The sequence below is a fragment of the Colletotrichum siamense genome (assembly GCF_013390195.1).
Source record: "Colletotrichum siamense strain Cg363 chromosome Unknown KSG_Cg363_contig05, whole genome shotgun sequence".
NCBI lineage: Eukaryota > Fungi > Ascomycota > Sordariomycetes > Glomerellales > Glomerellaceae > Colletotrichum > Colletotrichum siamense.
Genome location: NW_023501018.1, coordinates 855,837 through 883,448, shown reverse-complemented (window position 1 = coordinate 883,448; position 27,612 = coordinate 855,837). Strand labels below are relative to the sequence as shown.

Genomic DNA, 27,612 nt, shown 5'->3' with positions numbered 1-27,612 from the left:
CAACTGTCCGGGGAAGCGGAATCCCGTCGTCAGCCCGGACATCACCATGGACACCAGCTTATTCAGATCCCCATACGAAGGATGCGCCTGCTTCAGCGTCCGGCGACAGATATCGTACAACGCTTCGTTATCGATACAAAACGTCTCGTCGCTGTTTTCGACAAGTTGATGGACCGACAGCGTTGCATTGTACGGCTCCACGACGACCTCCGACACTTTGGGCGACGGCAGCACCGAAAAAGTAGCCATCATCCGGTCCGGGAACTCTTCTCTCACCTTGGCGATGAGCAGCGTGCCCATGCCCGAGCCCGTTCCGCCGCCCAGCGAGTGCGTGATCTGAAATCCCTGCAGGGAATCGCACGTTTCGGCCTCGCGCCGCACCACGTCTAGGACTTGGTCCACCAGCTCCGCGCCTTCGGTATAATGCCCCTTGGCCCAGTTATTGCCCGCGCCGGATTGGCCGTGAACCATGTTATCCGGACGGAAGAAGTTGCCCAGCGGGCCCGAGCGGATCGCGTCCATTGTCGCCGGCTCGAGGTCCACGAGGACCGCGCGGGGGACGTATTTGTTGTTGGAGGCTTCGGTAAAGTAGACGCTCAGGCGGTCGGACTGTTGCGTGGATTCGCCGCGGAAGTAGCCATCTTGGTCCAGGCCATGTTCATCATGGATTGTTTGCCTGTTCAGTCACTCGGTGTAAGCTCGAGTCTCAGGAGGGACGCTTAGGGGATGTACCAGAAGGCAGTTCCGACTTGGTTGCCCTGTAGCAAGCCGTCAGCGAGACGTCAATGACACAGGACAGACGGCGACTTACACATTGACCGGTCTGGAGGTGGATCTGTTGATGACATTCGTCAGTAAGGCTTACTCACACTTTTCCCAGCTTACGATGGTGACCACGCAATACTTACGATCTCACGCATACTGAAGGCAGGAACACTTGACTGAAATGATGGAAAGGGGGTACACAAAACCAGTGTCTTCACCTGAGCATTTCCAGGGACATATCCACCATTTATCAGGTATCATTGCCGAAACAACACGCCCCTTAACGCCGAAAATGCCTACCCCCTGATTCGTCCGGACTCCTCGGGCCCTCCGCCGCCTTTCGGCCCAAACCTCCGGAGGGGCCCAGACCACCGACACGGTCTTGTTTAAACGGATGCCTGCACCCGGTAAGCGACTGCCTATCCGTTTTGAAGAAGCCTGGAATCCACGTGCGGTACATGAGTTTGTGCGTGGTGGGACAGGCCATCTTGAGTCACGCCGCGACATTTCTCAGATTGGGTGGATCCTGCATTACAAATTCGGGCGATGTCGGTTGGCGCCCTTCGTCGCTTTACGTGATGTTTACACGGTGGAAAATGAATGACGGTTGCTGCAGGAACAGAGCAGATGGCTTGGGACTTCTGTGTGTTATTCGGCTGCCTGGGGGCTTTCGGCGTTTGGGTGTTGCCACTGGTGTGTTGGCGCAGGCAGCTGCATTCTGTGCCGCATGTCGGTTGGAACAGAGCGAATGGGCCACTCTCTTTGTTTCAAAAGAGGCAGGTTGTTGTATTTGCAATCGATCCAAGTATTTCGTCTGAAAACAAAATCTGTTCTGTCTGGGGAATATCGTTATCTGGAAGCCTGGTGGGTGCATGGAATCAAGATGGAAGCGACGCACAGCAAGAAACTGGTCACTTTTCTTTTTTGACTCCGGCAACAGATTGCGCCTTAGCAAATTGGATAATGGTATTGTAACATTGTGTTAAAAACTTACAAGTACCTTCGAAGCCTCCCAGTCAATTACAACATTGATAACTAATACCTCATGTTGAGTCCGATTCCTCGAACCCCCTAATCATGCTGTCAAAGAATGCCGCATCCACTCCTTGAAATGCCCAGTCTTCCACTCCTACAGAGAACCCAGAACGATAAAGCTGATGGCTTGGGCCATCTGTGAGCCAATTGCCCTCAGTGCTTGGATGCAATAGGAGACCTTGATCGGAGCTGAAAGGCACGCTTGGTCCAGGTCCTGCTCCGGTTGTCTCATCCATCTCCATCAGCGCAGCCGGCGAAACGGCCGAAGCGGTACAAGCATCGATACGCGCTTGTTCTTGCTGGACTTGGTGATTGATCGGCCTGAAAGGCTCACGCGAAAGCAGCGCATCGGGCGAGATAGTGACGGTGCCATAGCACGGGATCTTGAGCCGCAGAATACTCGACTCTCCCCCATGAACCTCTCTGCTTTCCGAAGATGGTGTCAACATCGAGCCAGTTGTTGAGTTTGTAGTAAATGCTGAGCATCTTGCTGCATGAGCCTCGATATCTAGTAGTCTCACCAGGACATCCGCACTTTTCATCGCCAGCATGTCGGTCGACGTCGAGCTACCCTCTCGCATCAGGTCCAGCGTCTCTTCTATCTTGTCACGATCTGTATGTCTCTGGTGCGCCAGCACATCGTTCCCACCATCCCGTCTGCGCGCATCAATATGAGCCAGGAGAAGAGTCATGGCGGCTATGAGGGCGAAGAAATCTGCGGCATCGGGGATGCTACACACACCTATGGCGCTGCGTATAGTCACAAACCGCGAGAGTATTTCGCGGGATGCATCGACGCAGGCGATTCTGCTGGTGCTTGCCGCACCAGAGGGTGTGCTGCGAAGCATAAAGGGGAGATGGAGCTGAACCAGAAGGAAGTAGTGAAATATTTGGCCGCAGAGACGCAGGCTTTCTGTCACCGAGTTGAGTGCTTTACTGCCGAGTGAGGTGAACTTAGGGAGAGTCCACCATCTTGGCGGCATGGCGGCGGCTGCCATGCGCATTTCGAGGTCGAGGGTATGAGTTGTTTCGAACATGCTGGCATGAGAGTCTTTCTGATTCCTTTGAATAATTCTGGATGCAACTGCGCAGTGTACCTGCTCAAGCCTGCATAATGGATGATCGTCGAGGGGTGGAAGGATAGTTCCGTCCGAGGCCAGGCCGGAGTGGTGGTCTCTGGTGCTGTCCGGCAAGCCTAAGAGCAGGCAGATAAAACGTTCAATATAGACTATCCGGAACCAGACGAAGCGAGTATCAGGGGCACCGGAGGGGTCGACTGTCTCGACGGGCGATTGGTCGTGGGGGCGGTGGATGCCCATGAGTTGGGCGATTGATACTGCTCTACGGCAGGCCAAGAGAGATAGTCTGAGATTTCCACCGTTTGCCAGATACACGGTTTGGAGAATGACACACTGAAGAGCGTCGATGGTTCCCATCAGATTGTTGTTTTCACAGACCAGCGAAATCGCCGCATCGGCGAGTCGCTCCATGATCTTGCGTGGGGTTGCTGAGGTTGAGGGCGTGCACTTGTAGGTGGACGGGATCCTCTGCAACATTGTGGCTAGTGTGAGCATCCTTTTTGCCAAGAGGACAGGATGCATGAGGTGGTATAAGCCCGCGACGAAGTGCTCTACTGGTTCTGGTTGAAGACTTTCAAGGACTTGATGCGGCGTGAGCAAGAGTTGAAACACGAGGTCGGCATCTGAATATAGTTCGTGTATGATCTCGCAATCCTTCTTAGATGGTAATGCAGCAGTAAGCTCTTTGAAGAGGGCTGCTAGGGGTCCGTTTTCCGAAGATCGGTGAAGGGCTGGTGTATTGTGGCTGTCATGAAGTAGCTGGTGAAGTGTCCGTTGTGATTCGCCATTGGTGGTCTGTAGTTCTGTGGTTGGTGTGCAAGACGGTGACTTGGGGATTGTAGGCATGCGTTCATGTGTGGTTGCTGGCTGAGAACGCCCTTGTGAACATGATGTATCATGACCGTGAGCAATGCCCTCGTCCGCGCCAAGCTCATCGCCATCATCAGCATCACGCTGTGGAGACCCCAGCGACACAGAGATTCCCCAATTCGACTCAACCCCAATCTCATCCTCTTCATCGATCTGTTGAGTAGACTCCCTCGAATTCTTCCGATACAGCTGCTCAACCAGCCTCTCCATCCGGCCCAATCGGTCCCCGACATTGCCGACCGGGGCCTGCGTCCGCGGCAGGTGATCCTCCGGAAACTCCTGGCTCACGCACGGCGTGCCCTTCTGCCAGCATCGCCGACACGTGTCACGGGGACCGTTTTCGTCGAACAGACAGCGGATCTTGCGCCGCCGGCATTCCCAACAGCTCCGCGTTCCCTTACGGACAGCTCGACGTTTCGTGGCGGCCCGCTCCGAGGCTGTGTGACGGCTGCTGCCGGTGGTCGAATCCGGCGTTGCAGTCATTGCATGATACCCTGGCAGAAGGTATCGATGAAAAAGGTGTGGTGGGTGATGTTGTTCGTTCGAGTCTGGCCGGACGAGATGAGGATTGGGGGATGAAGTTCGTCCGTCTTTTCGTCCGCCGTCGCTCGGACGGATTCGGAATTGTGGGGCTAGGTCTCGTGAACTAAGATGCTATCAAATCTTGAACAACCTCCGCACAGGTACAAAAGCTGAACTCATTTTGTTTTGGATACTCGTAGATAAAGAAGTCCCACTGGATTATCTGACAAACTCTTCATCTTCTAGCTCACGGCGTCTCCCATGCGTTTACATTCACCACCCACGACGAAAAGCAGTTGTTCGGCTTGGAGGAATGAAAGCAAAGCTTTCATCTCCTCTACCCTCCAGTGTTGGAGAGCCCGTTGCCCCGTCACTTCACGTAGATTTGGGTGATTTATGATGAGCTGACGAAAGTCCTCGGCCAAGAACACCTTTGGCATGCCCTCAAATCTCTTAGACCACTTCTCATCCGCTGCTAATGGAACATATGGTCCTGGAATCCAACGGCTGTCTCGATGAGGCGCAGCCAGACAGTCCGTTGAGGTTGGCAGAAGATCCCGCTGTCACACATCATGCATACTTTATCTAAGCGAAGAGCGCATACGGCTCGTCAAAACAGTCATCCCATGTTCTCTTCCCTGAGGACCAAAACTTCTCCAACATTCCAACGGCTGCCAACGGAAGGTAGGTACCCAAGTCTTGGCTCATCGAGACCAACTGTTTCACCACCATCACTCTCCCTGCCGCACTCCCAGTAGACGCCTCGAAGCCAGCAACAATGAGGGGCCACTCTACACAGTTCTTCATCAGTGGCGCCTCCGCCGCCTTCTCAAGGAGGGAAATGAGCCGTCCGTAGTGGATGGTTCTCACAGCTCTCCAGCCCGCCGACGAAGGCAGCGCTCTGAGGCCCTGAAGTGATGATATGGCGTACAGTGCAATAGCAGACTGGTAAGCCTGAGCCATAAGCAGCAGCTCTTCCCGTATGTCAGCATCTCTTGTCTCGACCCAACTCTCGGGCGAGAATTCGATGATGTCTTCTATCAAGTCTTCCGAAGCGGACTGTGGAGTTCCCATGTCTTCGGGAAGACTGTCCGTTGCTATCAGGTAGCGGAGATAGTTGATGCGGATGATGTCGGTGAACAAATCTACGGGGCATGGAAGGAACGGGTAGTAACCAGACTGATAAAGCTCAGCTATCAAGTCGATATTATCGTAGCTGTGATTTGGTTCTGATTGGTCGTCTGCGGGACTTGTTGAGTTCGCGAAGGTTTCAACGCTGTCTACAGGTTAGAAGCCAGGTCTAGCTTGCTTGTTCAAGTGATATGATCTCAAGAAACTGCACGGCGAAGGGACACGCAGGCGGTTCGAATTGGCCACTCACATTTTCGGGAAAAGTAGCATGGGTGCCATGTAAGGTGTCAGGCGGTACACGCTCTCAAACCCCCCTCGAATGTCGACTAGACTTTTGTAGCCGTTCAAGTGGTGTCGCCAGTTGGACGCGGTTGCCGAACCCATCAGCTAGCATAAGTCAGCAATCTTGAGAGAACCCCATCATTTGTATAGGCTCACATCTGCGTATAAGAAGACCATAACACTGGCCATAGTCATGTCACTTCCGCGGGTCGCGTCGTTGCAAACGTCATCGTTGAGAGCTTGTATCGCCAAGCATCGATGGTGGTGGAACCGCGCTCGGATTTCCATCATGAAGGGGTCCGTTTTCTTATGTGACAGACGCAGCATGCGGTGCTCAATGGCCATGGATACCAGAGCGTGCCGGGTGGCGGCAGGCATGTAGTGGATGAACCGAACCGGTATGATCCACGGGCTCTTCATCAACTGGGTCGTTTCAAAGGACGGGTAGACCGACTCGTTCCCTACAGTGTGAAGTAACAAGTTAGCACATACATACAGGCCCAACTCCCTTGAATGCTGGTCACTCACAGTACGAAGTCGCCTCAATAATGTCACACACCTCCGACCGAAGTTCCATTCCAGGGGAGGGAGGAAAGATGTGGACCATCTGCGAGCCGGCTCGCGTAACCGCCTTGTTAGAATCAGGACTACTGTCCTGTTCGGAGGTCGTCTTTGACGATTCCTTCTTTGCGGCTGGCTTCTTCCGCTTCCAGGTGCGAGTCTTGACCTTGCCGGGCGCCAGCCACGTCAACGGTTTCTTGTCCTCATAGCCAGGACATACGACGCCAGTCGCCTTACACTTGCCGCATACGGGACGAACAGCGTCGCAGACAACACGACGACGCTGGCATTCCCAGCACTGCTTTCTTCCACCGCCAGCGGCAGGGTGGTCTGCCGCCGTGGCCAGCGCTATCCGACGAGCTGTTGAGGTCATTGTCTGTTTCTCGGAATGGTGACCCGAAGTGACTGATGGCACGTTTTGGGCTATTGCAAGTAATCGACGGCACCTCCATGCACGTCTGCCGTTTGGGGATGAGTTTATTAAGTGATCGGACGGACTTTCAGCTTGGAGATGACATCGCAGAAGTGGGACGTGAGACCAGGGGGCGGAGTGCAGGTCTTGGCCAGCTCATTATCCTAATCAGGTAAGGCGGGGCTGAATCCTTCAGAGTTGCGGCGCAGGCTTCCAGCGTTCGGAAACCAGCCAACCAGCCCTACGAACAGTGCTGATGAGCTAGCTTTGTCTTGAGGAGAGATGAGAGAGATCTTCGTTGCGCAGCAAGCTAGGCTGCACGTGGCGATAGTGAGGGCCAAGCTTTTCCTCTCATCCAATGGAACCGGGCAGCTCTCACTCACTTGGCCTGGCTGCGGTAGTCTGAGACATTGTGCATCATTCACCAACAGATATCAATCATTCTCGAATGGGAAATATTCTGAGATGCATGTCACTTATTCAGCGCCCGGAAGAGATAAATGAGTCCACTCGCGGAGATGGGCGAGCAGTGACATTACGGGTGGAGTCAACGATCTGAAGTTGAATCTGTCTCCAACAACATGAGAGTCTCCAATAATCTCAATGCGAGCTGCGAATGACAACTCTGTCGCTCTCTATTCGATTCGCATGCGGAGACCAAATTGAGGATTTATCTCAACAGCGAGTAGGTATTCAGTTTCTAGAAACCAGCAATTCAATTGCAAATTGATCTAGGCTTGGGCGTGGGGGGCTGGTGCGGGTCATCAGCCCTCTGCGGGCCTCAACCCACATCGCTTCACAGCAACAACCATCCTCGATAGTCTAGTGGTGAGGATATCGGCTTGTCATTACGGCAAAGCGCCGGGGACCGGGGTTCAATTCCCCGTCGAGGAGAATTCACTTCATTTTTGCGCTTTTTGCTCTTCGAAGTGTTTTATCATAATATCGTGAGACCTCACAACACTCCTTTATGGTTAGTGGGGAAGAGAAGGTAACCATGTGAATCTCAAGTTGTACAGTGCTTGTCTTAGAATAGAGAAGCAGAGTTCTTTTTCACGTTGAAAGATGAAAAGGAACGATCTGACTCTTGCATTATAATTTAAGTGTTCTTTTTGGTATGCAAAGATGTTGATTGAGTACGTGGGTCATCTATAATTGGTTGCATCTACAAACCTATAAAACCACATTCTTTGAAAAGCCCTAGGCCGAGGTTCAATTCCCCGTCAATGGAGATATGATCCTGATTTTGTGTATGTCTAGCCTTGTGGGTGTTATTAGGACATTATGAGATTGAACAAATGCTCAACGGCTTTCTCGAGTTAAACGGAAGGGCGCCAGGTAGCTTGAACGACTTCTAAAGCTTACTACTCACGAGTAGTAGATCTTTAGCTCTTCGCTCCTAATGACACTCTTCTAAATAATCAATTAGATCAGTGCTGACTCCTGTGAGAACAACCCAATCAAATGATTGTGACAATCCTTGTGGTGGAAGTTGTGTAGTCCACCGCAGAGTTCAAGGCCCCTGCCCCAATTCTCACCGCCACATAGTCACACCCGGTGCGGTCTTTCAGCTTCCGAGCCTCAGAACAGGCTGGCCGTTCGGAAGCCAGCAGGTATATCCCGGAAAAGCTCCGGTTCCCAGATTCCGACTTCAATCTTGAGGCAAGGACGAGGAACAATAGGACCTCATCTGCAGCAGGCGTTTGGATGATGTTCCCGTCTCCTTGGAAGAAACATTCCACAGGATTCGCATCACTGCCTTGGTCTGTGGCGAAGGGCCTGCGGTGCCTCAGTGTCGTACAGTCCAGCACAGGGTGATACTCAGCCACTTCTACCACAAATACCTGCCCACGAAAGGTTATGTGGCCTTCGGATACTTGTCCTCGAAGATCAGCAGTATTTGGACTAGAGGACGCTTCCAGAATCTGCACTTCGCTTTCGAGCTCCGGAACCCATCTTTGCCAGGACATGTCCGCTGCCTCGAGTGATGCCCATGACCAAGATGGGGTTGATGATTTTGTAGATAGTAAAGATGCGGCGGCAGGCCTAGTTTCCCGTCGTCCAATGCTTGCTTTGCTGACCCATAGCAAAGAGAAAGGGAGATCTCGCTCCCAGTGTCCAGCGAGATATCTACCCATCACCCCGTGTCTGTCAAAGTCTTCAGCAACGCCTGAAAGTGCTGGTAGTCTGTCTTTCGGAAACGTAAGTTGCCGTTGACAATACTCTTCAAGAATCTTTGTCCATGTCTTTGACAGCCCGGTTGGTGAGGCACTCGTGAAGATCTTTCCGATTTCCATCTTGATGTATGAGCCCGGGATCTTGCCGCTACACTCGCAGAATACACCATCATGACACTCCCACATCAGTTCCTGGCTGGTAAAATGAACCACGTGTGGCGACAGTATCTGTTCTTGAAGACACCAGCCTCGAGTGATCAGTGGTAAAGGACGACTTAATCTGGCCATATCAGGCCTCGAAAATGAAGAGTGGTCGATGAAGCACCGGGTAAAGAAATGCCGTATTTTCCCGCTCAACTCGACAGTAGACTTATAGATTCGCCGCCTCCGGTCGTATAGAAAGCCTTCTTCTCCACCAGCCGCTGATGTCGCCGCGATGGTGATGTAGGCATTCCGATAGATGGAAGCCACTTGGCTGGCCTCCTTAGCCCAGTCATCGGGGTCATCTTGGATTATGCATAAAGAATCGACCCAGATAAAGTCTATCCCTAGTGCACGGGTAACAGTGATGGCATCTTGAAAGGTCTTTGGCAGATCGGCCCAGATTAGTCGCGATTTGTAACGACCGAGGGTGGTCTTCGTTGTCTTGGCAGGTTGATGCTGACCCCAGCAGTGACTTAGAGCAACATAATTGCAGTAATCGCCGTATGCTTTCCCTTGGTCGCCAGTTTCGACAAGAAATACGTCGTGCTCGAAAGAGCCCACACGTACAAGTCTTGTAGGCGTATATGATGTTTTCGAAGCTGAGATGGACGAGCACAGTTTGTGCGAGCCAGCACATATTGCTAGATTGGCACGGATAAAGTGGATGTAGTCATCCAGATTGACACAGCAACCTTTAGCTGGCTCGAGGCTCTTGCCAGCCCATGGGCAATCCTTCTCTGCCCGGTGTCAGTGATCACAAATCCCTATCCAGATCGTGTTTGGATGTCTGAACCCCGGAGCACTAACCAGAAGGTTTCACGTGGGTGCATCCCATCCCAAAACCCCATATCACAAAGTTTTCAGTTTGGAAATGAGGTTCCCGTCCAAAACACAGCCTGATCTTGATGTTGTAGTCGAGGGATGCAAATGATTCACCCAATAGGCCGATGCAACTGTCCAGTAAGAGCTTACAGGTCTTGCAACCATGATAGGAGGCGTTTTGAATATCAGAGATTTTGTAGACATAGCCATTGCTAGGATGCTCTGAACTAGCTGGAGGTTCCAAGTCATAGCAAACGGTGCAGGAAGACATCGAAGCAACCGCACAAAATGTATTTCAAAACGACCCGAATAGTCGTAAAAGCGCGAGATCCCAAACTGCTTGAAGCTTGAGGGGCATGTATAAAAAGCACGGTGCGCTTGTCATTCAACGGGCGCCATCATTGGTTGTGACCGCAGATTTGAGAAGACTGATGCCGAAATAAAAGCGAAAGGAAATGAGCTTAGGTTTGAAGGGGAGGGGAAGTGTCTAGTTATGCGAACGGTGAGAGGGCGGAGGTCGTCCTGGCGTCAATCTGGCGTGAATACTGACCAAAAATACACATTGAGTCACAGGTATAATATGCGCACATCCGACTTGTTGTACCAACGAACATCCGGAACGTGTTACTGCGTGGATGGGTATCTGTTCTACCTATGGTAGGCTGTTGGTACAATTTCAAGTGGACACCAGCCCTGCGGATGTCTACGTGGCCTAGTATGGCCAACCAGACAAGAGCCATACCCTACAGTTTCAGCTGCGTGAACCGATCGTCGAATGAATAGTTGTTTCCGTCACATTGATAACCAGATGCGCAAGATATAGCTTGACCTGTTTTCCTTTTGCACGTCTTAGAGATACGAGGAGATAATGTAGTTGAGAAAGAAAAGGTAGTTGTACAACGGATGGCCGAAGTCGACTGAGTCCACACGAAATAACTTCAGTTATGAGATTGCTGCCTTTCATAAGATCAAATGGTACTCAATACTGATGCGACGCAACAGGCGTTTAAGTTTTGTTGCGGCGCAGCATCTGATGGCATAGTAAGTGGCATGGATTTCATTGATGATTCTGTCACTCGTGGTAAACTCGTTGTACTATAAGCATCACGGAGTTCCAACGTCTAAAGCTCGAAGCCCACATGCAAATCAAGGTGCACAAATAGTAAATTATCATTATTATTAAATGATATGAAGTCTAATCATCTGTGATGCATCTCCACTCTACTGCTTGGCGTCAGCGATAATACGCTCAGCCGCAATTTCAGCAATGCCGTAAACAGCAGTCTGAACATGGGCAGAAACCAGCAGGGGAATAACACTGGCATCCACAACGCGCAGGTTTGAAGTGCCGTAGACCTTCAAGTTGGCGTCAACAACACCTCCGTCCTCCTTGGGCAGCATCGAGCACGTGCCGACAGGGTGGAAGATGCTCAGCGTAGTGTTAAGAGCGAACTCCTTCCACTGCTCGTCCGTCTGGACAACATCCAGACCGGGCTCGTACTCGCTCTCCCAGATGGAGGCCATGGGCTCGGTGGTAGCGATCTTGCGGCAGTACTTGATGGCCTGGATGGCGGCCTCGAGATCGTGCTCGTGGGCAAAGTAGTTGGGGTTGATGATGGGCTTGCCGGTGGTGTCGGCGGGGTTGATGTGGATGTTACCGCGGCTCATGGGGTGCATGATGGCTGCGATAAGGGTGAAGAAGCCCTTGCCGAAGAGGGGGGAGGTGGAGGCCGGGTAGCCCTTAACGCCGGTGTAACCATCGGAGAAGATGACCTCCAGCTGGGGGATGGCCGGGTTGGTCATGAACTCGAGCTTCTTCGCGTCGACCTTGCTGGGGTCCTCACCGGCGGCTTCCTTGGCAAGGGCGACCATTTGGGAGTCGTTGCCGAGGGCTTGCGCCCAGGTGGTGAAGGTGTAGCCACTGCCGGTGTAGTCGTACAGGGAGACTTCGCCGGCGTTCCAGAGGGCCAGCTGCTCGGCGGCGTAGGTGGTGTTGCTGCGCAGGATATCGAAGGAGGTGTACTCGGGCTTCAGCTGGTAAGAGCTCTGGATACGGAGGTGGTCCTGCAGGTTCTCGCCGACACCGGGGAGGTCAATGACTTGGGCGATGCCCGATGAGTTGAGGACGGAGGCCTGGCCGATTCCGGACAGTTCCAGAAGACCGGGGCTCTGGATGGAACCAGCAGACAAAATGACCTCCTTGTTAGCTGCAATGACAGTACCATCCTGCAGAGTAACCCCGGTGGCCTGCTGCTCATCGCCAACCTGCTCGAGGTTGACCTTTACAACGGTGGTGTCGGAGAGGATCTCCAAGTTGGAGCCAGCAATGGGGACGTAGGCGTTGGCGCTGTACGAGCGGTTGTAGTGGGTAGCATCAATGCTGCTGGGCTGATACATGACGCCCAAGGGGTTACCACCTAGAGACTCAAGGTTGGTCTTGATGCCCAGGGTGTTCATCGTCGGGATCCATGTCTCCTGATGCTCGGGAATAATCCGGTTGATGACCGCCTTGACCGGACCGCTGTCACCAACGCCCTCGGAGCCGTAGGTGTCAGTGTTGATGCCAGTGAAGTTCTCCGACTTCTTCATGGCGGCAATCATGGTCTCCCAGTTCCACCCCGCATTACCCAGTGCTTCCCAGCTGTCATATTCCTCAGCAGCAGACCGATCATAGGACATGAGGTTGAGAGCAGAGCTGCCACCGAGGACCTTACCGCGGTTCACGGAAAAGACACGGTTGTTGACGTTGGTCTGCGCCACGGTGGTGAAGTTCCAGTCATACTTGGTCGCCAGCGTCGAGCCCTTCATGCCAGGGACATTGATCTTGGGCTCGTCCCAGGCCTCGGGGCCCGCCTCGATTAAGAGAATCTTCGAGTCAGGGAGGCCCTCGCTCAGGCGCGCAGCCACGGCTACACCGGCCGTACCGCCACCGACGACGATCTGGTTAAAGGGGTCAGTGTGTCGAGTCCGAACGCCGCCGCCGCCAGCCAACAAACGTTGCAATCAAATCAATCCGAGGAGAAAGCGAAGCGCCAACCCCTGTCGAAAAAAGCAACAAAAGGACCAAAAGGTCTGAAAATGGACGTGAAGACTTACATAATCGTAGGAGTCGTCTCCATAGGGCTGCGGCGCAGGCGCTGCAAAGACATGGGCCGCGAGGGCAGCAAATGCGAGACTCGACTTGACAAGCATGGCTAAGACGGTGGTATGCAGCGATCTTTTTCCCGAAATGGAACAAACAATAAGGTTTGAGGAATCGTCGGTTCAGCGATTGAGAGATCACGAAACGAGAGACGAGGATTCGCGAAAAAGCTCAAACCAATGTTGCGCGATATCTGCACGTCAGGCCTCCTGGACGAAAACCAACAACACACTCATGTACGACGATGGAGGAACGGTGGCGTGCCTTGACCATGCGTCACCTCCGGTGAGAGAAACGGGCTGAGCTGAGCCTTTTTGTACATCCCACAAGATAGCGAATAAAAGTCGCAATTCGATAGTACGGATATTAAGACCACCACGGGCAATATCGTCCAGCCAGAATGTGCTGATCATGAGCCACGCGGCCCAGCAAATATCCTAGTCGCCGCCCCAGGTCGCCGCTTGCCAAGTTCTACAACGGCACAAGGGCCAGAATCGGTGGGGTTCCGAACCATCATTTTGCCATATACGCGGGACGTCTGGTAGAACGACGGTTGGAAGCGTGTGAGGGGAGAGGAAGACAGGCCACACATAGTAAGCACTTATTAAGTCCCGACACTACGGACGCTACGCCAGGCCAACGCACACCTTTTTACATGAAAAAGATACGCGAGCCAACTACCCCGACGAGCTAGGAGGAGAGAGGAGGGGGAATTGCATGAGTAGTTCGTAAGCGGGCATAGCACAGTCTTATGCTCGGCCGGGCCCCAACGGTTAAAGACGAACGACACGCCCTCGCCGGCACGTTGGCTGTGCCCGGCGAATGCTACCGTACCATCGACGTTTCTGTTCCGGCGGGAACGGTTGGCAATGCGGAGCTGCGCCGGCCGGTCGTTCCTCCGGGGGAGGGTTCATGACTCAAGGATGTCCCCTGCCAGACCCATCCGACAACCTGACAGGTCCTTGTCTGGGCAAATCAGCCGTCTTAGTCAATAATGAACAATTCCACCACAATCCCACGTCGCCAGGCATTGACGACGTTGTCTTCCGGGCTTTCCCCGTCTCCTCGCAATTTTTGTTTACAGCACGACCCTCAGAGCGAACAGGCTTCCCCTGGGACACCCTTGACACCCGCGACGTTGCCGCCATTAGACTCGGCCACCTCCCTCACCTCGCCCGAAACCTTCGTTGTTACCTAGTGCTCTTCTGGTTGGGTGGTGTAGAAAAAGAGGAGCGATGCCACCCAGCTCCTCTGATATACTTCACGTCCGCGTCCGTATCTGTCTCAAGGCAATCTTCAAATTGTCTTGTCGATGTGAGAGTTGACGGGATGATCGGATGGCCAGAGTGTGCAAAGCCAAAGACGAGAACATGATCGCCGTCAACATGCCTCGAAGCAGCATGACAGCCCTGCTTTGTCATTTTGGCCAAATCCACAAATCTGGAAATCATCACACCCCCTTGCGGCATTCTGCGCAACAGTCGACGTGCGGCTTTTCGTCCCTGTCATATGTGCAGCAGCGGCGCAGGAGAAACCCACATCAGCCCAGGGATTCTTGACGAATTGTCTTCAGCAGCGGCAACAGCATGCATCGGAAGATTGGAGGCCACTCAAACTCAATTTGTATCCATGGCCACACCGGGCAAAGCCTTGGAGGGGGTAACGCGAAGCTGCAAGAATGCTGCCCTTTTCTCTCCTCTCCTCTCTCTCACGGCCGTCCACAACGGGAGACTGGGGCGAGACTTTTGTTCTCCGGGGTCAGTCTCTCGGCTGAGACACGCCAACACCCAAGATAGGCATGCGAGAGAGACATTGCACGCCACGCGCAGCCACGTTCCTGGCTCTAAGTTCCCGTGCCTGGCACTCAAAATTGTTTCCGAGGTGACGAACAAGCGCCCACCTGAATGCTTAAAGCCCATTAACAAAAAGTATGTTGGACGATCTCCCATCCACAAATTCACAAGTCCACTGCAACTGCACGACAACACGTCGAAGCATCGCTACCACCCTTTCCCACAAGGCCCGCGGGATGAACAGGTTGGGTCTTCGCCTTTCTGAGACATATGCGCCGTGTGCCCTGACCTCCTCCGTTTCCTTGCAGACCAGACCACCACTCGGCCTCACGCATGCAGGCTGTGCGGCGGAAACTGAATTACCTGCATCAGCTACACCTGGGTACTCTTTCCTTTTCGTCGCAGCTCTCTTAAGACGGCTACAAAGCCCTTAACACGCCCTCCCCCCTCGTCCCTTACTTCTTAGCGTCCCCGTTCAAAGTCCGGGGCAACAAGACGAGCTGCCATCTCAAAGCAGATCTTGGCGATCGTCGTCGCCTTTGCCCTGTGCAGCCATTCGCCAGCACAGCACACCCACGACCGCCAGCCGTGGGTCCCTCCCGCGCGGCGCCCCTTCTTCAATCTCTTACATTTATCCAGCGGATGGCCCAGCTCCTGGCTCCCGCGCACAAACCCTCGTTCCTTGCTTCCTGGCACTCAGGCTACCAGGTCTGATCTGGGAACCTGCCATTTTCTTTGCTTTTGTCAGCCCATCGTCAGCGAACAGTGTTTAACGACGACGATGACGATGGCGCCAGTGACTCCTCCGAACCCGCTGCCGCCGGACGAGAATGTGAACCCGACTCTGTTAGCGATATCCGGCGTGCTCATCTTCTTCGTCATCTTCACAACGACTCTGCGGCTCTACGTGCGCTTTTCGCTACGGCACCTAGGATGGGACGACTACTTGATGGCAATCACCGCCAGTCTCGGCATCGTCAGATACGGCGTTCAGTGTGCGCAAGGCGCGACCGGAAATGGGAGGCATAGGTGGTACATTTCGTCGGAGGAGTACGTCAACAACAACATGCTGGGATGGTTCGGGCAGATTCTCCTCTTCGCCAGCGTCTGTCTGCTCAAGTGCTCGATTATGCTGCTGTTGCTGCGCATCAAGGATTCCAGCCGGATGAAGTACTTCCTCTGGACGGTTATGGGGGGACTGGTGATCACCAACTTCGGCGTCATCATTATCCTTCTGGCAGAGTGTGATCCCGTGGAGGCGTACTGGACCGGAGTGGGGAAGTGCTGGGATGCGAAGATCCGGATTTACGCCATCTACTTGACGATTTGTGAGCTCACCTACCTCAAGGCTTTGCTCGGACTTTGGCTAACGTTGAATAGCTTATTCTGTTTTGACCGACTTGCTTTGCTCATTCCTGCCTCTGGCGGTCGTCTGGCAAGTCCGAATTCCCTTGACAACGAAGATTTCCGTTGGTGGACTGATGAGTCTTGGACTGATGTAAGAATCTCGTCACATACAGCGATTTGACTGACGCTAACTCCTCGACAGTGCGACCGGCTTTGGAATCGCGAGAGCTGCTTCGCTTGGTCTCGTCACCAACGATCTCAGTTGTATGTATTGTATCTTCCCTCTTCAAGCACTTCAAAACTGACTTCGAAAATCAGACGTCTATGCTGTAACAGCAATTTGGTCCAATCTCGAACTTTACCTCGGCATCATTGCCGGAAACCTCGCACTGTCGCGTTCAATCTTCTTCTATTTCTTCGGCGAGAAGCAGCCGCAATCGCACCCTTCAGGGTACGCCAGCAACTCATACGCAAACTCCCAAACTAGGTCCGCGTATCTCAACAGCAGGTTACGCGGCGACAACGCCGGCCCTGGTGGAACCGACACATACATCCGCTCCGAACGACGACCATCTGTGAAAAGCGACCACAGCGAAATACCATTAGAACCCGGCATCCAAAAGAGGACAGAGTTCTGGGTTTCTGAAGAAGACGTTGAGAGCGAAGCATCTACAGCAAGGGCAGGAAAGCAGTCACCATTATGAGACGGAGCCGGTTGAGATTCTCAAGTACACGCAGCTCACAAGGAGCTTACGCATGCTACGGTGTTGGGGGAAGTACTATGAAAAAGCGCACGTCATCAGATACCCGGCAGAGGAGGCCACAGTACCGTCACGACCTGCCCTGGAATTGAGCTGTTATGCGTTTGAATGTTGCTTTAGTTTCTATGAAAAGATAATGATAATGAGGTCAGGTTATCTCGCAACTGCGCCAATGTCCGCTCGTCGCGTGAATGCCAGGGAAGACGCTCCCTCCAACGATCTGATGTCCTGATATGGAATGTCGGGCATTGGATGGAGTCGTCAGAACCAAAGATGTCTGCTCTGTCAAAGCGCTCGCCATTACCCACTTTCTGCCAACGCAAGCCTCTTTTTACGCAATTTGAAGGCTGAGAAAATCCGAGCAATCCTGGCCTGACCGTTGCACCCGCCAGCGTCAGATGGGGCCGAAGTGGGTTGACAATTCTCATTCCCTGCGGGTAAGAATTGTCTGAGCGCGTGGAGTTCGAGACTCGACTGACAGTCGGAGATAACACCCGATTGATGACACTGACTGCCCAGGCAGAGGCGCAAGCTGCGAGCCCCGGTCGTTCTTCAACGGCGGGATTCTCACGCCGGCCGCTCTCCGTTCATTAGCGAGCTTGGCCCCCCTAAGACGAAGGCGCAACAGGCACCTCGTTTTTTTCTCCCCGGAGTTTGAGGGGAACCAACAGGTTTCGGGAGCTGCAACTTTCAGAGTCGGTTTTTCTGCCCCTTGTTCATAACGGTGGGTGGAAAAGGGTCAATCCCCGTGTCTTCCGGCGCCAAGCAGGGATCTTTCAGCAGGGCTGCAAGGCACCGGGATTTACCGTAAGCACGGCCGTCGCGGACGGGCAGCAAGAAACCGGTGGGCTTCGCGGAGCGCGATAGCCGTATGGCTGGCCAGCGTCGCATCGTCGAATAGCCGTGGGGTGGGAAGGCGAGAGGAGGAGACGGGCAAAGTGAAGGTTCATCTGAGCGAGCCTACGCGGTGGTTAGCCTACAGGTCTGTCCGTACAGTCGGCATCATCAAATGCTCTCGTCATAGCTTAATAATGTAACACCTTCATCTCATGTCTTCCAGCTTACGTTGGGGTGGTGGCACTGATGCGGCCTTGGGCGTGAAGCCAAAGGCTAAGTGAAGTGCTCCTGCAACCTTAAACGCGCATCTGGGGCGGCAAGTCTGTTTTGAAAAGCCGGCGACGTGCGTGACCTTGCAGCTGCTTGTAAGCTATGACAAGCCGTTAGAGACGTTGACTTAGCACTTATCAAGACAAAGCAATCAGCGAGGCCAGCCTTCGGTTATCGCCGACTGAGCCATTGTTGGCTGCTGGTGATTTCACAAACCACGACGTGTTTCGATGCGATGCGGAATTATAAACAAAAGAAGGTTAATCGTGTAGCGCAAGCACCACCTATTGACCCCGTCAGAGCTCCCGGGAGCGATACCGAGGCAGCCCGCGAGCCGTTTCGCAGCCTATGTCAACGTCCGAACGAACTACTAGAGAAAACCCAAATAACGCTCATTAGATTACACCGGGATGGGATGTCTTGTCCTTTGGTGGCCGCAGTGACAAGGCCAGTTTCAAGCCCACTGTCGCGTCTCTCGAAACAAACATGCTCTTGGCCGGGTATCGAATAGTGCAGTTCTTTTCCCGATATTGACGATCTTACACATAAGGTTCCTTGAGAGTGGGTAAGATAGGCGCAGGTTACGCCACAGCAAATTTGAACGCAGTGGAAACACAGCTGCATGCACATGTACAATTATTCTCTCACTAAGGACCGTTGTATTGTTTGTCTTCATAGCCAAAGCAGTGGACTGATTGTCAATCACAGTGTGTTCAAAAAGAATACCTAGGCGGGACAGCCTAAAGCCGATAACGCAAAAGCAAAAGACTGCGCCGAGGGGGAATCGAACCCCCGGCTCCCCGACGCTGCTTGATGGCAACGGAGAATTTTACCACTAAACCATCGGCGCAAGTGGACGGAACTGAGTAACCCCGAATTCCGATGCTGGATCGGGCCTCGGGGCAAACTATGATCCCCAACTTCAATCAGTTACGCCGGCTCTTGTCTCATGCTCCATAACGGCGCGATCGTGTAACGACCACACAGGTCGAATAGAACACAATACTCATTTTTGCATTCGAGCCGAAAACTGCACTGTCGATTCATCTTTATTATCAACTCATCCTAATCCTAATAGAAGGTTCCGCTTTGTCGTCGATTCTTTCTCGCCGTTTTCTATTTAATGATCAATAATTATCAAATTACATTTCATAAATAAAACTCCTGATATCCGCCGTTATGTGCTTGCTCCCATTCCTTTAATTCTAATAGTACGTTCTGTTTAAGTCGATATTTTATTTTTCAATTGTCCAACAGCCAGCTGTCCCAGTTGATCGAAGCTCTGGGCACTCGTCAGCTGAAGCACACTCACATCAACTCCCATTGTATGCTTCCACCAGTTGCGGATCTCAATCGTCATGAGCGAGTCGACACCAAGCGCCGACGGTGACAGGCTTGTATCTACTCCCCCTTCGTCAATCTCTCTCATCAAGAAACCAAAGACCCTCTGAGCAATTTCCTTTGATAAATATGCGACAGTGGCTTGAGAATCCAGCTCCTGTGGGTTGCCTTGAAGACGGACGATGTAGTCGGCTAATCCAGGTCGACCAGAATTGTTTTGCGATGAGGCGGCGTCTTCTGAGTTATTCAGATAGTGAACCATGCGCGGGTCTTGCTTCCACACGACGCGGTTGCTTGGATCATCGATGGGGATAGTGCAGTCGAGGCCGACAACAAGTTGGCTATCCAAACGGCTGTTGTCTTCGTTGCCAGTGTCTCGCGATGTGACGATCGCAAGCTGCAAGCCCTTCAGCATCTCCGACTCGGAAACCAACTTTGCACCGGCCTTTCGCATGGCATCCTCGACATCCTGAGTTCGGCTAACATAGCCAACGTCTTCCACGCCACCGAGGTCAACAACTGAGCACGGCATTCCGTGACCGCGACGATACTGTGCGAAACTGTCTAGGAAGGTGTTGGCTGCGGCATAATTTGCTTGGCCCGGGTACCCATGGACACCAGACATGCTGCCGAATAACACAAAGAAGTCTATGTCATCCGGGAGAACGCGGTGCAGATTCCACGTTCCGCGAATCTTGGGGTTCGTTGCTGTCTGCCATTGAGACAGGCTAAGCGTTGACAGGGACCCGTCTGCAAGGACCATTGCAAGATTGATGACGCCGGCGATGCGCTTCGATGAAGACACCCTCGAAACGATGGCTTCGACAGCTGATTCGTCGGTGATGTCGCATGCAATGGCAGTTGTTCTGCAGCCCATTCCCTCCAGCTCGGCCATGGGGAATTGGTCTTCAGCGCCAGCACCGGCTGACCTGGAAATGAAAACCAAGTCTCGTGCGCCGTGAGAGACCATCCATCGTGCAATTGAGCCACCAAGACCTCCCATGCCACCTACTAGCATGTAGGTAGCGTCATTCTTGAATGCTGGACTTGGCGTTGGGCGGGCCACCTTTAAAGCATCTTGCGTTTCATCGCTGAGATCGATGACGACCTTGCCAATGTGGGTGCCCTTGTAGAGGTAGCGGAAGGCATCTTGGACATCTCCACAACAGAAGATGCGTGACGGAGTTACCGGCGAGATCAGTCTCTTCTCATAAAGCGCAACTGCCTGCTCCAACAGACGACCCACGATGCTCGGATCCTGAGCAGCAAGGTTCGCCATCTCAACGCCCACAAATGACCGATTCTCGTCAAAAGCCGCCATAGAAAGTCGACCACCAGCGAGGGTGTCGCGTTTGCCGAGCTCGACGAACGTTCCGTGGGGAGCTACGCATTCCCACGAGGCATGAAGCAGCTCGCCCGAGAGAGAGTTGAGCACGACGTCTACGCCACGGCCACCAGTTGCTGCCTTGACACCCTCAACGAAACTCGTGTCCCGCGAGCAGAAGATGCTTTCTCTCGGGACGCCCCACTCGCTAGACACGAAGTCGGCTTTCTCATCGCTGCCGACCGTCGCATAGACCTTGGCCCCGATCCATCTGGCAATCTGCATGGCAGCAATACCAACGCCGCCGGCAGCACTGTGAATCAACACGCTCTGCCCAGCTCGAAGTCCGGCCTTTTCAACCAGAGCTCGTAACACCGTGATGAAATTGCATGGCATACCAGCGGCATCTGCGAAGCTTAGAGAATCGGGGATGCGAGCGCATAGCTGAGCTGGAGCTTGTACGTCGGTCGAGAAGCAAGCGGCTTGCGGGGCGAAGACCATGACGCGATCTCCGACACGCAGGTTCGTGACTGAAGATCCCGTGGCTGTCACTGTGCCGCTGGCTTCACAGCCGAGACCTTCGGACGAAGAAGGGATGATGAGACCCATGGCCGTGACGACGTCTTTGAAGTTGAGGCCGGCTGCGTGGACCTTGATCTGTACGGAGTTGGGAAGGAGCTCCTCAGGCAGTGTGCGAGATACCCAATGGAGAGTCTGAAGGGCCCCTGGTCTGCCAATTTGTAACATCTTTGTGGGAGACGGGGGCCTGGTTGCTTGAAGGGATCGGGATATTGGTGTCCATTGGCAACGTGGAATCAAGACCTTCCCTGAGGAAATTGCGAACTCCATCTCGCGGGATTGGTTTTGATCAAGGATGGCTCTGTGCAAGATCTGAGAGACCGCATGTAGGGCGCCGTCTTGCACGTTATCCAGCTCCAACGTGACGAATGTGAGGCCCATCTCGGCGCGAACTGTACGCGCTACGCCGAGTACAGGGGCATAGGTCGGATCGGTGGGTTTGAACTGGCAAGACTTGGTGATCCAGAGGAGACCAGAATTCGTTGACTCCATGGCTTTCACCAACCGCTTGAAAGCATCAAGCTTCTCCTGCGTCATGTCGTGGAAGTAGCCGTCTCCCCGGCAAAGGTCCACGGCAGACACAACGGCGCCAGCAATTTCGACATCCTTCGACATCAAGCCTGTGCAAGTGACCTTGTAGCCTTGACCTTCTAGTGTTAGACGCAGCTGAGATACCACGAGATGCGTCTCATCGTCTTCGTAGAGCAATGTGACTTGCTTTGCTTGTGGCGATGGCTGCAGGTCCTGTGGAGTGGGCTGAGCAACAATGGTGGCGTTCAACTTATCCTCCCCGACGCCATCGTAGAAGACATTTGGCGTAGAGAAGCCTGCGGCTTGCAGACGCTCTTGCCATTGTGCTGGGGAGATGTACGGTTCGTTGACGCGTTGGTCAGCCTCTCCGAGCCACCACCCCGAGAAATAGCCAAAGATGAAGTTGATCCATTTGGTTTCTGTTGAGTCTTAGTACGAAATCCCATGTAATTTGAAGAAGTGCGCTACTCACCACTGCATAGCTCGTGCATAAGCAGTCGGCCATCTGGCTTTAAGAGTGACCTGGCATGTCTCAAGGTCTGCGTCAAGTCTGGGGTGGCGTGAAGAACCTGAGGGAAATGTCAGCATGATTGATGAACTCCGTTCTTGATTGAGGACGCATGGGTTGTCTTACGTTGCTGGCGACAATCAAATCATACTGTTCGCCACCAAAACCCTGTTCGGCAGGGCAACGGCTGATATCCAAGACACGGTAGTCAACGAATCCAGACGGGACATCTTCGAATCTCTTCTGTGCTGCTGGAAAGAAACCAGCGGACACGTCTGTGAAGACGTACTTGCCGACTGCCTGTCCCTCACTGAAGCAAGATACGAGATGTCTCAAGATCCGAGCCGTCAAGCCACCTGTCCCGGCGCCAACTTCCAGAACCCTGAGATGTCTGCCGCGCTTGTGCGACAGGAGTTCTAGCAGAGGCTTATAAGAGAACAAAGTATTCATCCAGTCGTAAAGTTCGTGTAGCGCGTTGTCTTGGAGGAACACTTCAAGAGGCACCCGCTCGGAGTTGAAGAATTCTCGTGCATGGGTAAAGCAGCGCTTGATCAGGGTGGCCACTGACGAGGCGGGTGTTTGTGCAAGCTGCCTGGAGATGCTAGCTATCCGCAACAAACGGTCTTCTGAAGGCATGTGGCGTCCGATGTGCGCGTCTGAGACGTGGCGTTGCAGCCAATTGTAGTGCCTCTTGAGATGTGGCTGGCTCTCCAAGTCCAGATCCAAGCCGTTTAGATCATCCAAGGCAGCAGCACCACAAAGTAAGAAGAGATTCTCAAGCAGTCCATGGATGGACGAAAACGACTCATCGGCCTGCGAGGAGACCAAATGTCTCGGATCGACGAGGTCGAGGTCTGGCTTCCACAGGAATTGGGCTACCCTGGAGTCGACTGACTTGTCGTCGGAGGTCTCAAGGTCCACCGGAGAGAAACGCAGATCTTTCATGAAGATGACCGGGGGTTCGTTGGCCTTTCCAGAAAGATACCCAAAGCTGCTGCCCTCACAGGTGGCAGAACCTCCCTTCGTCGAGGTCTGCAAATGAATCAACCCGGACGATGCGGAGCCGCTGATGAAGATCTCGTCAACGTGGGTGGGTAGATACAACTTGTCCAGCAGACGTGGTTGTCCGGAGCTGTTGGCTACCACCAAAGACTGGAGGACTTGGTCTATGGCTCTGGGGTGGAGGGCGTACGTCGACTTCAACTCGTTGCATTCACGAGCGTCTGAAATTTCCACGGCGGCAGCAGGTGAACTCACGCTCGCTCTGATGTTCCGCATGCCCCTGAATAGAGGACCATAGTTATACCCCACTTTAGACATAGCTTTGTACCACCGCCGAGATTCGACAGGACGCAGGAATGATTCATCTGCAAGAGATGAAAAGTCAGGGCCTTGCGAGGCCTGTCCATCTTTCACGCGACAGGTGCAGTGCGTAGTCCATGCTCCGGACTTGTAGCTCTGAATACTGACCTCCCACCAGTCAGAGGCATCGGATTGAGTGAGACTTTCACGGCGTGTCGATGTCAGAAGCTCCAAACCCTGTCCCGTGGAGAGAACCAAAGCATTCATGACCTGTAGATTTCGAATTGTGAAATCGGTCTGACCAGATACTTGGCGGACGGCTTCTCCAACCATAGCGATATATCCGGCGGCGGGGAAAACGACATCTGAGCCTACGCAGTGGTCCTTAAGCCAAGGAACCTTCTCGAGTGATAGAACACACCACCAGCTGGGCGTCGAGCTGTTGTGATCAGGCACACGCGAGCCTAACAGCTCATGAGGGGGATGCTTAGGAAACTGCCACGCCTTGATGACTCTTGATTCTGGCCAGTACGTCTTGCTCAGGTGCCAAGGATACGGCGGAAGATCCGTCAGCGGACGGACACCGTCCAACACCGGGAACACCACTGGCACGCCGCGGCAGTGGAGCTCGCCAACTGCTGACAAGAACGAGACCATGCTGTTTGCGCCGCGCTTCTGTGCGGTGATGTATGCCGGCGTCATTGCGTTTTCCGAGTAAATTTGCTTGAGCGGACCTGCGAGCGCCGAGTGTGGGCCAACTTCAAGGTGAAGACTTGTCGAGGATGTTTGAAGAAGTCGTGTGACAGCTTGACGGAAAAGCACAGGAGACTCGAGATTGCGTTGCCAGTAATCTGGGCCAAAGTCTGATGCGCGTTCTAACCTCTGCAGCGAGACACTTGAGAAGAAGGGGATCTTGGGGGCGTTGGGGCTCAGATATGGCTTCAGAAGGGCTTGGTACTCTGCACCCACCACGCGCATGTGATCTGGAAAGAAGCGATGTTAGTGCTCTGCAGTCTTTATTTGGCAGTAACAGTCGCAGCTTACGAGAATGATAGGCCTTGTCAACCTTCAACAGTCGGACCAAAGCGTCCGGCTTCGCCTCTTTGATGGCATTGCAGACACCCTCGAGAGGCTCGACATCGCCAGAAAGAGTGATACTGGAGTTGCTGTTTTCACAGGCGATCGTAACCCCAGCAGCCAGAAAAGGCGTTACTTGGTCTCTTCCGAGACCAATGGCGGCCATGGCACCCTGTTTCTTCAACTTCTTGGCCGTGAAGCCACGGTAGTATGCAACTATGATGGCCTCTTTGAGGGTGAGCACACCAGCAGCGTACGCAGCTGCAATCTCGCCACTGGAGTGACCGACCACTGCTTTTGGTACAACGCGGTATCGGGCAAGGTGCCGTACAAGGGCAGCCTGCAGGGCTGTGCAAATTGGCTGAGCATATTCCGCTTCGCCTAGACGAGACATTGCCTCAGATCGCATCAATTCGCCTGTCAGGACTTGGTTAGTGTCCATTAGAATCTTGAAGCTGAGTTGATGACATACCTCTGATGTCCCAGCTCGGCCGGTGGTCTTTCGGAAGACTCTTCAAAGCCGCATCCATCTCACGAATATCTTGCAGGAATTCCCAACTGGTCTTCAGGAGGTGAGAGCCCATCCTTGCCCACTGGGCGCCCTGGCCAGTAAAAACAAACGCGATACCGGCATTCTGTGTGTTGGATCTGAAACTTGGTAATGACGGTTGGTTAAAGACCAAGTTCTCGCACTCATCGGTCACAACAGTAAACGTTCGGTAGCCCAAATGTGACCGGCGATGTGTCAAAGTGTGAGCAAGTCCCTCCAGACTCGACGGCTGCATTTTCAGAAATGTCTTGTAATCCTGAACCATGGCCTTTAGGGACTCCTCGTGGCCAGCAGAGAAAAGGAGCAGAGTTGCCGGTTCTCTGCGGAGAGGCGGAGATGGCGGCGGGGTATCCACGTTGCCGGGACCCCGGACGGCGGTCGGCCTTGTCACCGATGCCGCCGATTCTAGAATTATCTGAACGTTTTAGTAACCTTGCCATGCAGGAGAAAATAGGAAACGTTCGTACATGTATGTTGGTTCCTCCTATGCCAAAACTGTTCACCCCGATCCGCTCAGCGCGATCTTCGGGCCAAGGCATGGGTTCGGTCGGGACTTTCAGGCCAGCTGATGAAAACGGTACTGCGAACATGACCCATCAGAACAACTCCTGTGCATCTGAAGCTGGGGACTTACTGCTAACGCTTGGATTCTCAAATTTGATATTGGGTATAATGGTACGAGTTTCGAGTGATAAAACGGCTTTTACGATGCTGGTAATGGCTGAAGCAGCTTCTGAATGTCCCAGGTTCGGTTTCACCTGAATGGTCATTAGCACGCATGTCATCTCTCAGGGCATGCAGCACTTACGGAACCGATCAGCATGCCCTTGTCACCGAACACTGTCCCAACAGTGCATGCTTCAATGGTATCTCCAACAGCCGTCCCAGTGCCGTGACACTCAACCATGGCCGTCTGCCACATGTCACTCTCAGGAATGCCGGCGTAGTGATATGCATCGCGAATCAACTCCTGTTGAGCCTGGGCACTTGGTGTTGTCAACCCGAGAGTCTTGCCGTCTGAATTTGTCGCTGACCCGCGAATCACCGCCCGAATAGGATTCCCGTCCCTGATCGCTAAGTCGAGTCTTTTGACAAACAGGCAATTGACCGCTTCAGCGCGGACATAACCGTTGGCGCTAGAGTCGAAGGTCTTGCAGGATGCATCTGGCGATAAAACGCTCTGCTCAGCCATGAGCTTGCTGAAGCCTGGCGACAGCATGAGATTGGACCCTGCCACAACAGCTGAGTCGCATTCGCCGGCACGGATGGCTTGGCAAGCAAGATGCACAGCGAGTCCTGCCGCTGAACACGCTGTGCGAACGGTCATGCTACATTAAAATCAGTGATGGCCACCATAGTTACGGGCCGGCATGCTCACCTTGGTCCTCTCAGATCAAAGGCATGAGATATCCTGTTCGCCTGGACGAAGTCCATGTACCCCGTGAGACGATACATGCCGTCGTCCTGCGTGTCAACGGCGTGCATCTCCCGCCAGTCATCTCCAAAGCTGCCCACGTAGCAACCGATCCTCTGGCCCTGCCATTCCGTTTCTGCAGCGCTCTCCAGCGCTTCCCAGACCACCTGTAATAATAGTCGCTGTTGCGGGTCAAGCTTTGACATCTCTTTTGGGTTCATCGAGAATAATGAGGGATCGAATCGCGTGACATCGTCGTTGGAGAGCCAGTAGCCCTCCTCCGTCGGGAGTGACCCAGACTTTCCGGTTGCTGTGAAGTGGTGGTTTTCAGATGCGTACCGCGGCTGGTCTGGTTTCGAGCGCGCATCTTTGCGGGAGATGAGGAAGTTGTAGAGAGATGTCGGGGTGTTGATCCCGCCTGGAAGTCTTAGGCCTATGCCGCAGATTGCGATCGGTGTTGGTCTATTGTCGTTTGGTGCTTGCGTGTTGTCCTCTTTTGGGAGGCCATCTGATGCCATGATGGACGTGGTGGCACGGCGTATATTGACGTATCGAATCTGGACAACTCAAATTGGATCAGAATGTTTCTAGATGTTTTCCACTAACTGAGAATTCGGACTGAAATGCATGCGTTTCTGAGAATGCAGTCTCAGCGTTCAGCTGCAACGCCCATGACGCGTTGCTCACTCCAGGGTTGACGTTCAGTGACATGGGATCCCAATCTGTCTCCATAGCGGAAACCTTTGGGGGGTAAAATGAGTTCGGACCGCGCGAATTGGGGCTTCTGATAGGAGGCCATGTTCGGTCCGGCAGTCTTTATGAAGCCCCTGTCCCTGACTCGACTTCCACCTAACAGCGCTTCGACCGACGACCACAGTAACCAATCTGGGGTGCATCCAGGCACTTTGGCTCTGTTCGAGTGCTGAAAGAAGCTTGTAGCTGACACTATTCGCGATCCTTGTGGTGATTTCCCCCA

The 27,612-nt window shown here is 53.3% G+C and overlaps 5 protein-coding genes across 5 annotated transcripts; 1 reads left to right on the top strand and 4 right to left on the bottom strand.

Annotated features, from left to right (window-relative positions):
* Positions 1-1,808: 1,808 nt before the first annotated feature.
* Positions 1,809-3,356, bottom strand: curR (Dehydrocurvularin biosynthesis regulator; the record flags this gene model as incomplete). Its single annotated transcript, XM_036639743.1, has 1 exon — positions 1,809-3,356. One exon carries the CDS (start codon positions 3,354-3,356, stop codon positions 1,809-1,811), a length of 1,548 nt encoding a protein of 515 aa, XP_036493970.1.
* Positions 3,357-4,856: 1,500 nt separating this feature from the next.
* Positions 4,857-6,618, bottom strand: CGCS363_v007893 (uncharacterized protein; the record flags this gene model as incomplete). Its single annotated transcript, XM_036639742.1, has 4 exons — positions 4,857-5,547; positions 5,653-5,789; positions 5,841-6,145; positions 6,213-6,618. The coding sequence occupies 4 exons, from the start codon at positions 6,616-6,618 to the stop codon at positions 4,857-4,859; spliced, it is 1,539 nt and encodes a 512-aa protein (XP_036493969.1).
* A 4,463-nt stretch (positions 6,619-11,081) lies between these two features.
* On the bottom strand, positions 11,082-13,052 carry citC-4 (Dehydrogenase citC; the record flags this gene model as incomplete). Its single annotated transcript, XM_036639741.1, has 2 exons — positions 11,082-12,800; positions 12,957-13,052. The coding sequence occupies 2 exons, from the start codon at positions 13,050-13,052 to the stop codon at positions 11,082-11,084; spliced, it is 1,815 nt and encodes a 604-aa protein (XP_036493968.1).
* A 2,530-nt stretch (positions 13,053-15,582) lies between these two features.
* CGCS363_v007891 (uncharacterized protein) lies at positions 15,583-16,846 on the top strand (the record flags this gene model as incomplete). The annotated part of the gene is made up of 4 exons (XM_036639740.1): positions 15,583-16,123; positions 16,176-16,293; positions 16,345-16,406; positions 16,461-16,846. 4 exons carry the CDS (start codon positions 15,583-15,585, stop codon positions 16,844-16,846), a joined length of 1,107 nt encoding a protein of 368 aa, XP_036493967.1.
* Positions 16,847-19,232: 2,386 nt separating this feature from the next.
* Positions 19,233-27,154, bottom strand: FUM1-4 (Highly reducing polyketide synthase FUM1; the record flags this gene model as incomplete). Its single annotated transcript, XM_036639739.1, has 9 exons — positions 19,233-22,204; positions 22,258-22,354; positions 22,420-24,578; positions 24,640-25,089; positions 25,145-25,637; positions 25,690-25,802; positions 25,857-25,980; positions 26,031-26,550; positions 26,601-27,154. The coding sequence occupies 9 exons, from the start codon at positions 27,152-27,154 to the stop codon at positions 19,233-19,235; spliced, it is 7,482 nt and encodes a 2,493-aa protein (XP_036493966.1).
* Positions 27,155-27,612: the final 458 nt, after the last annotated feature.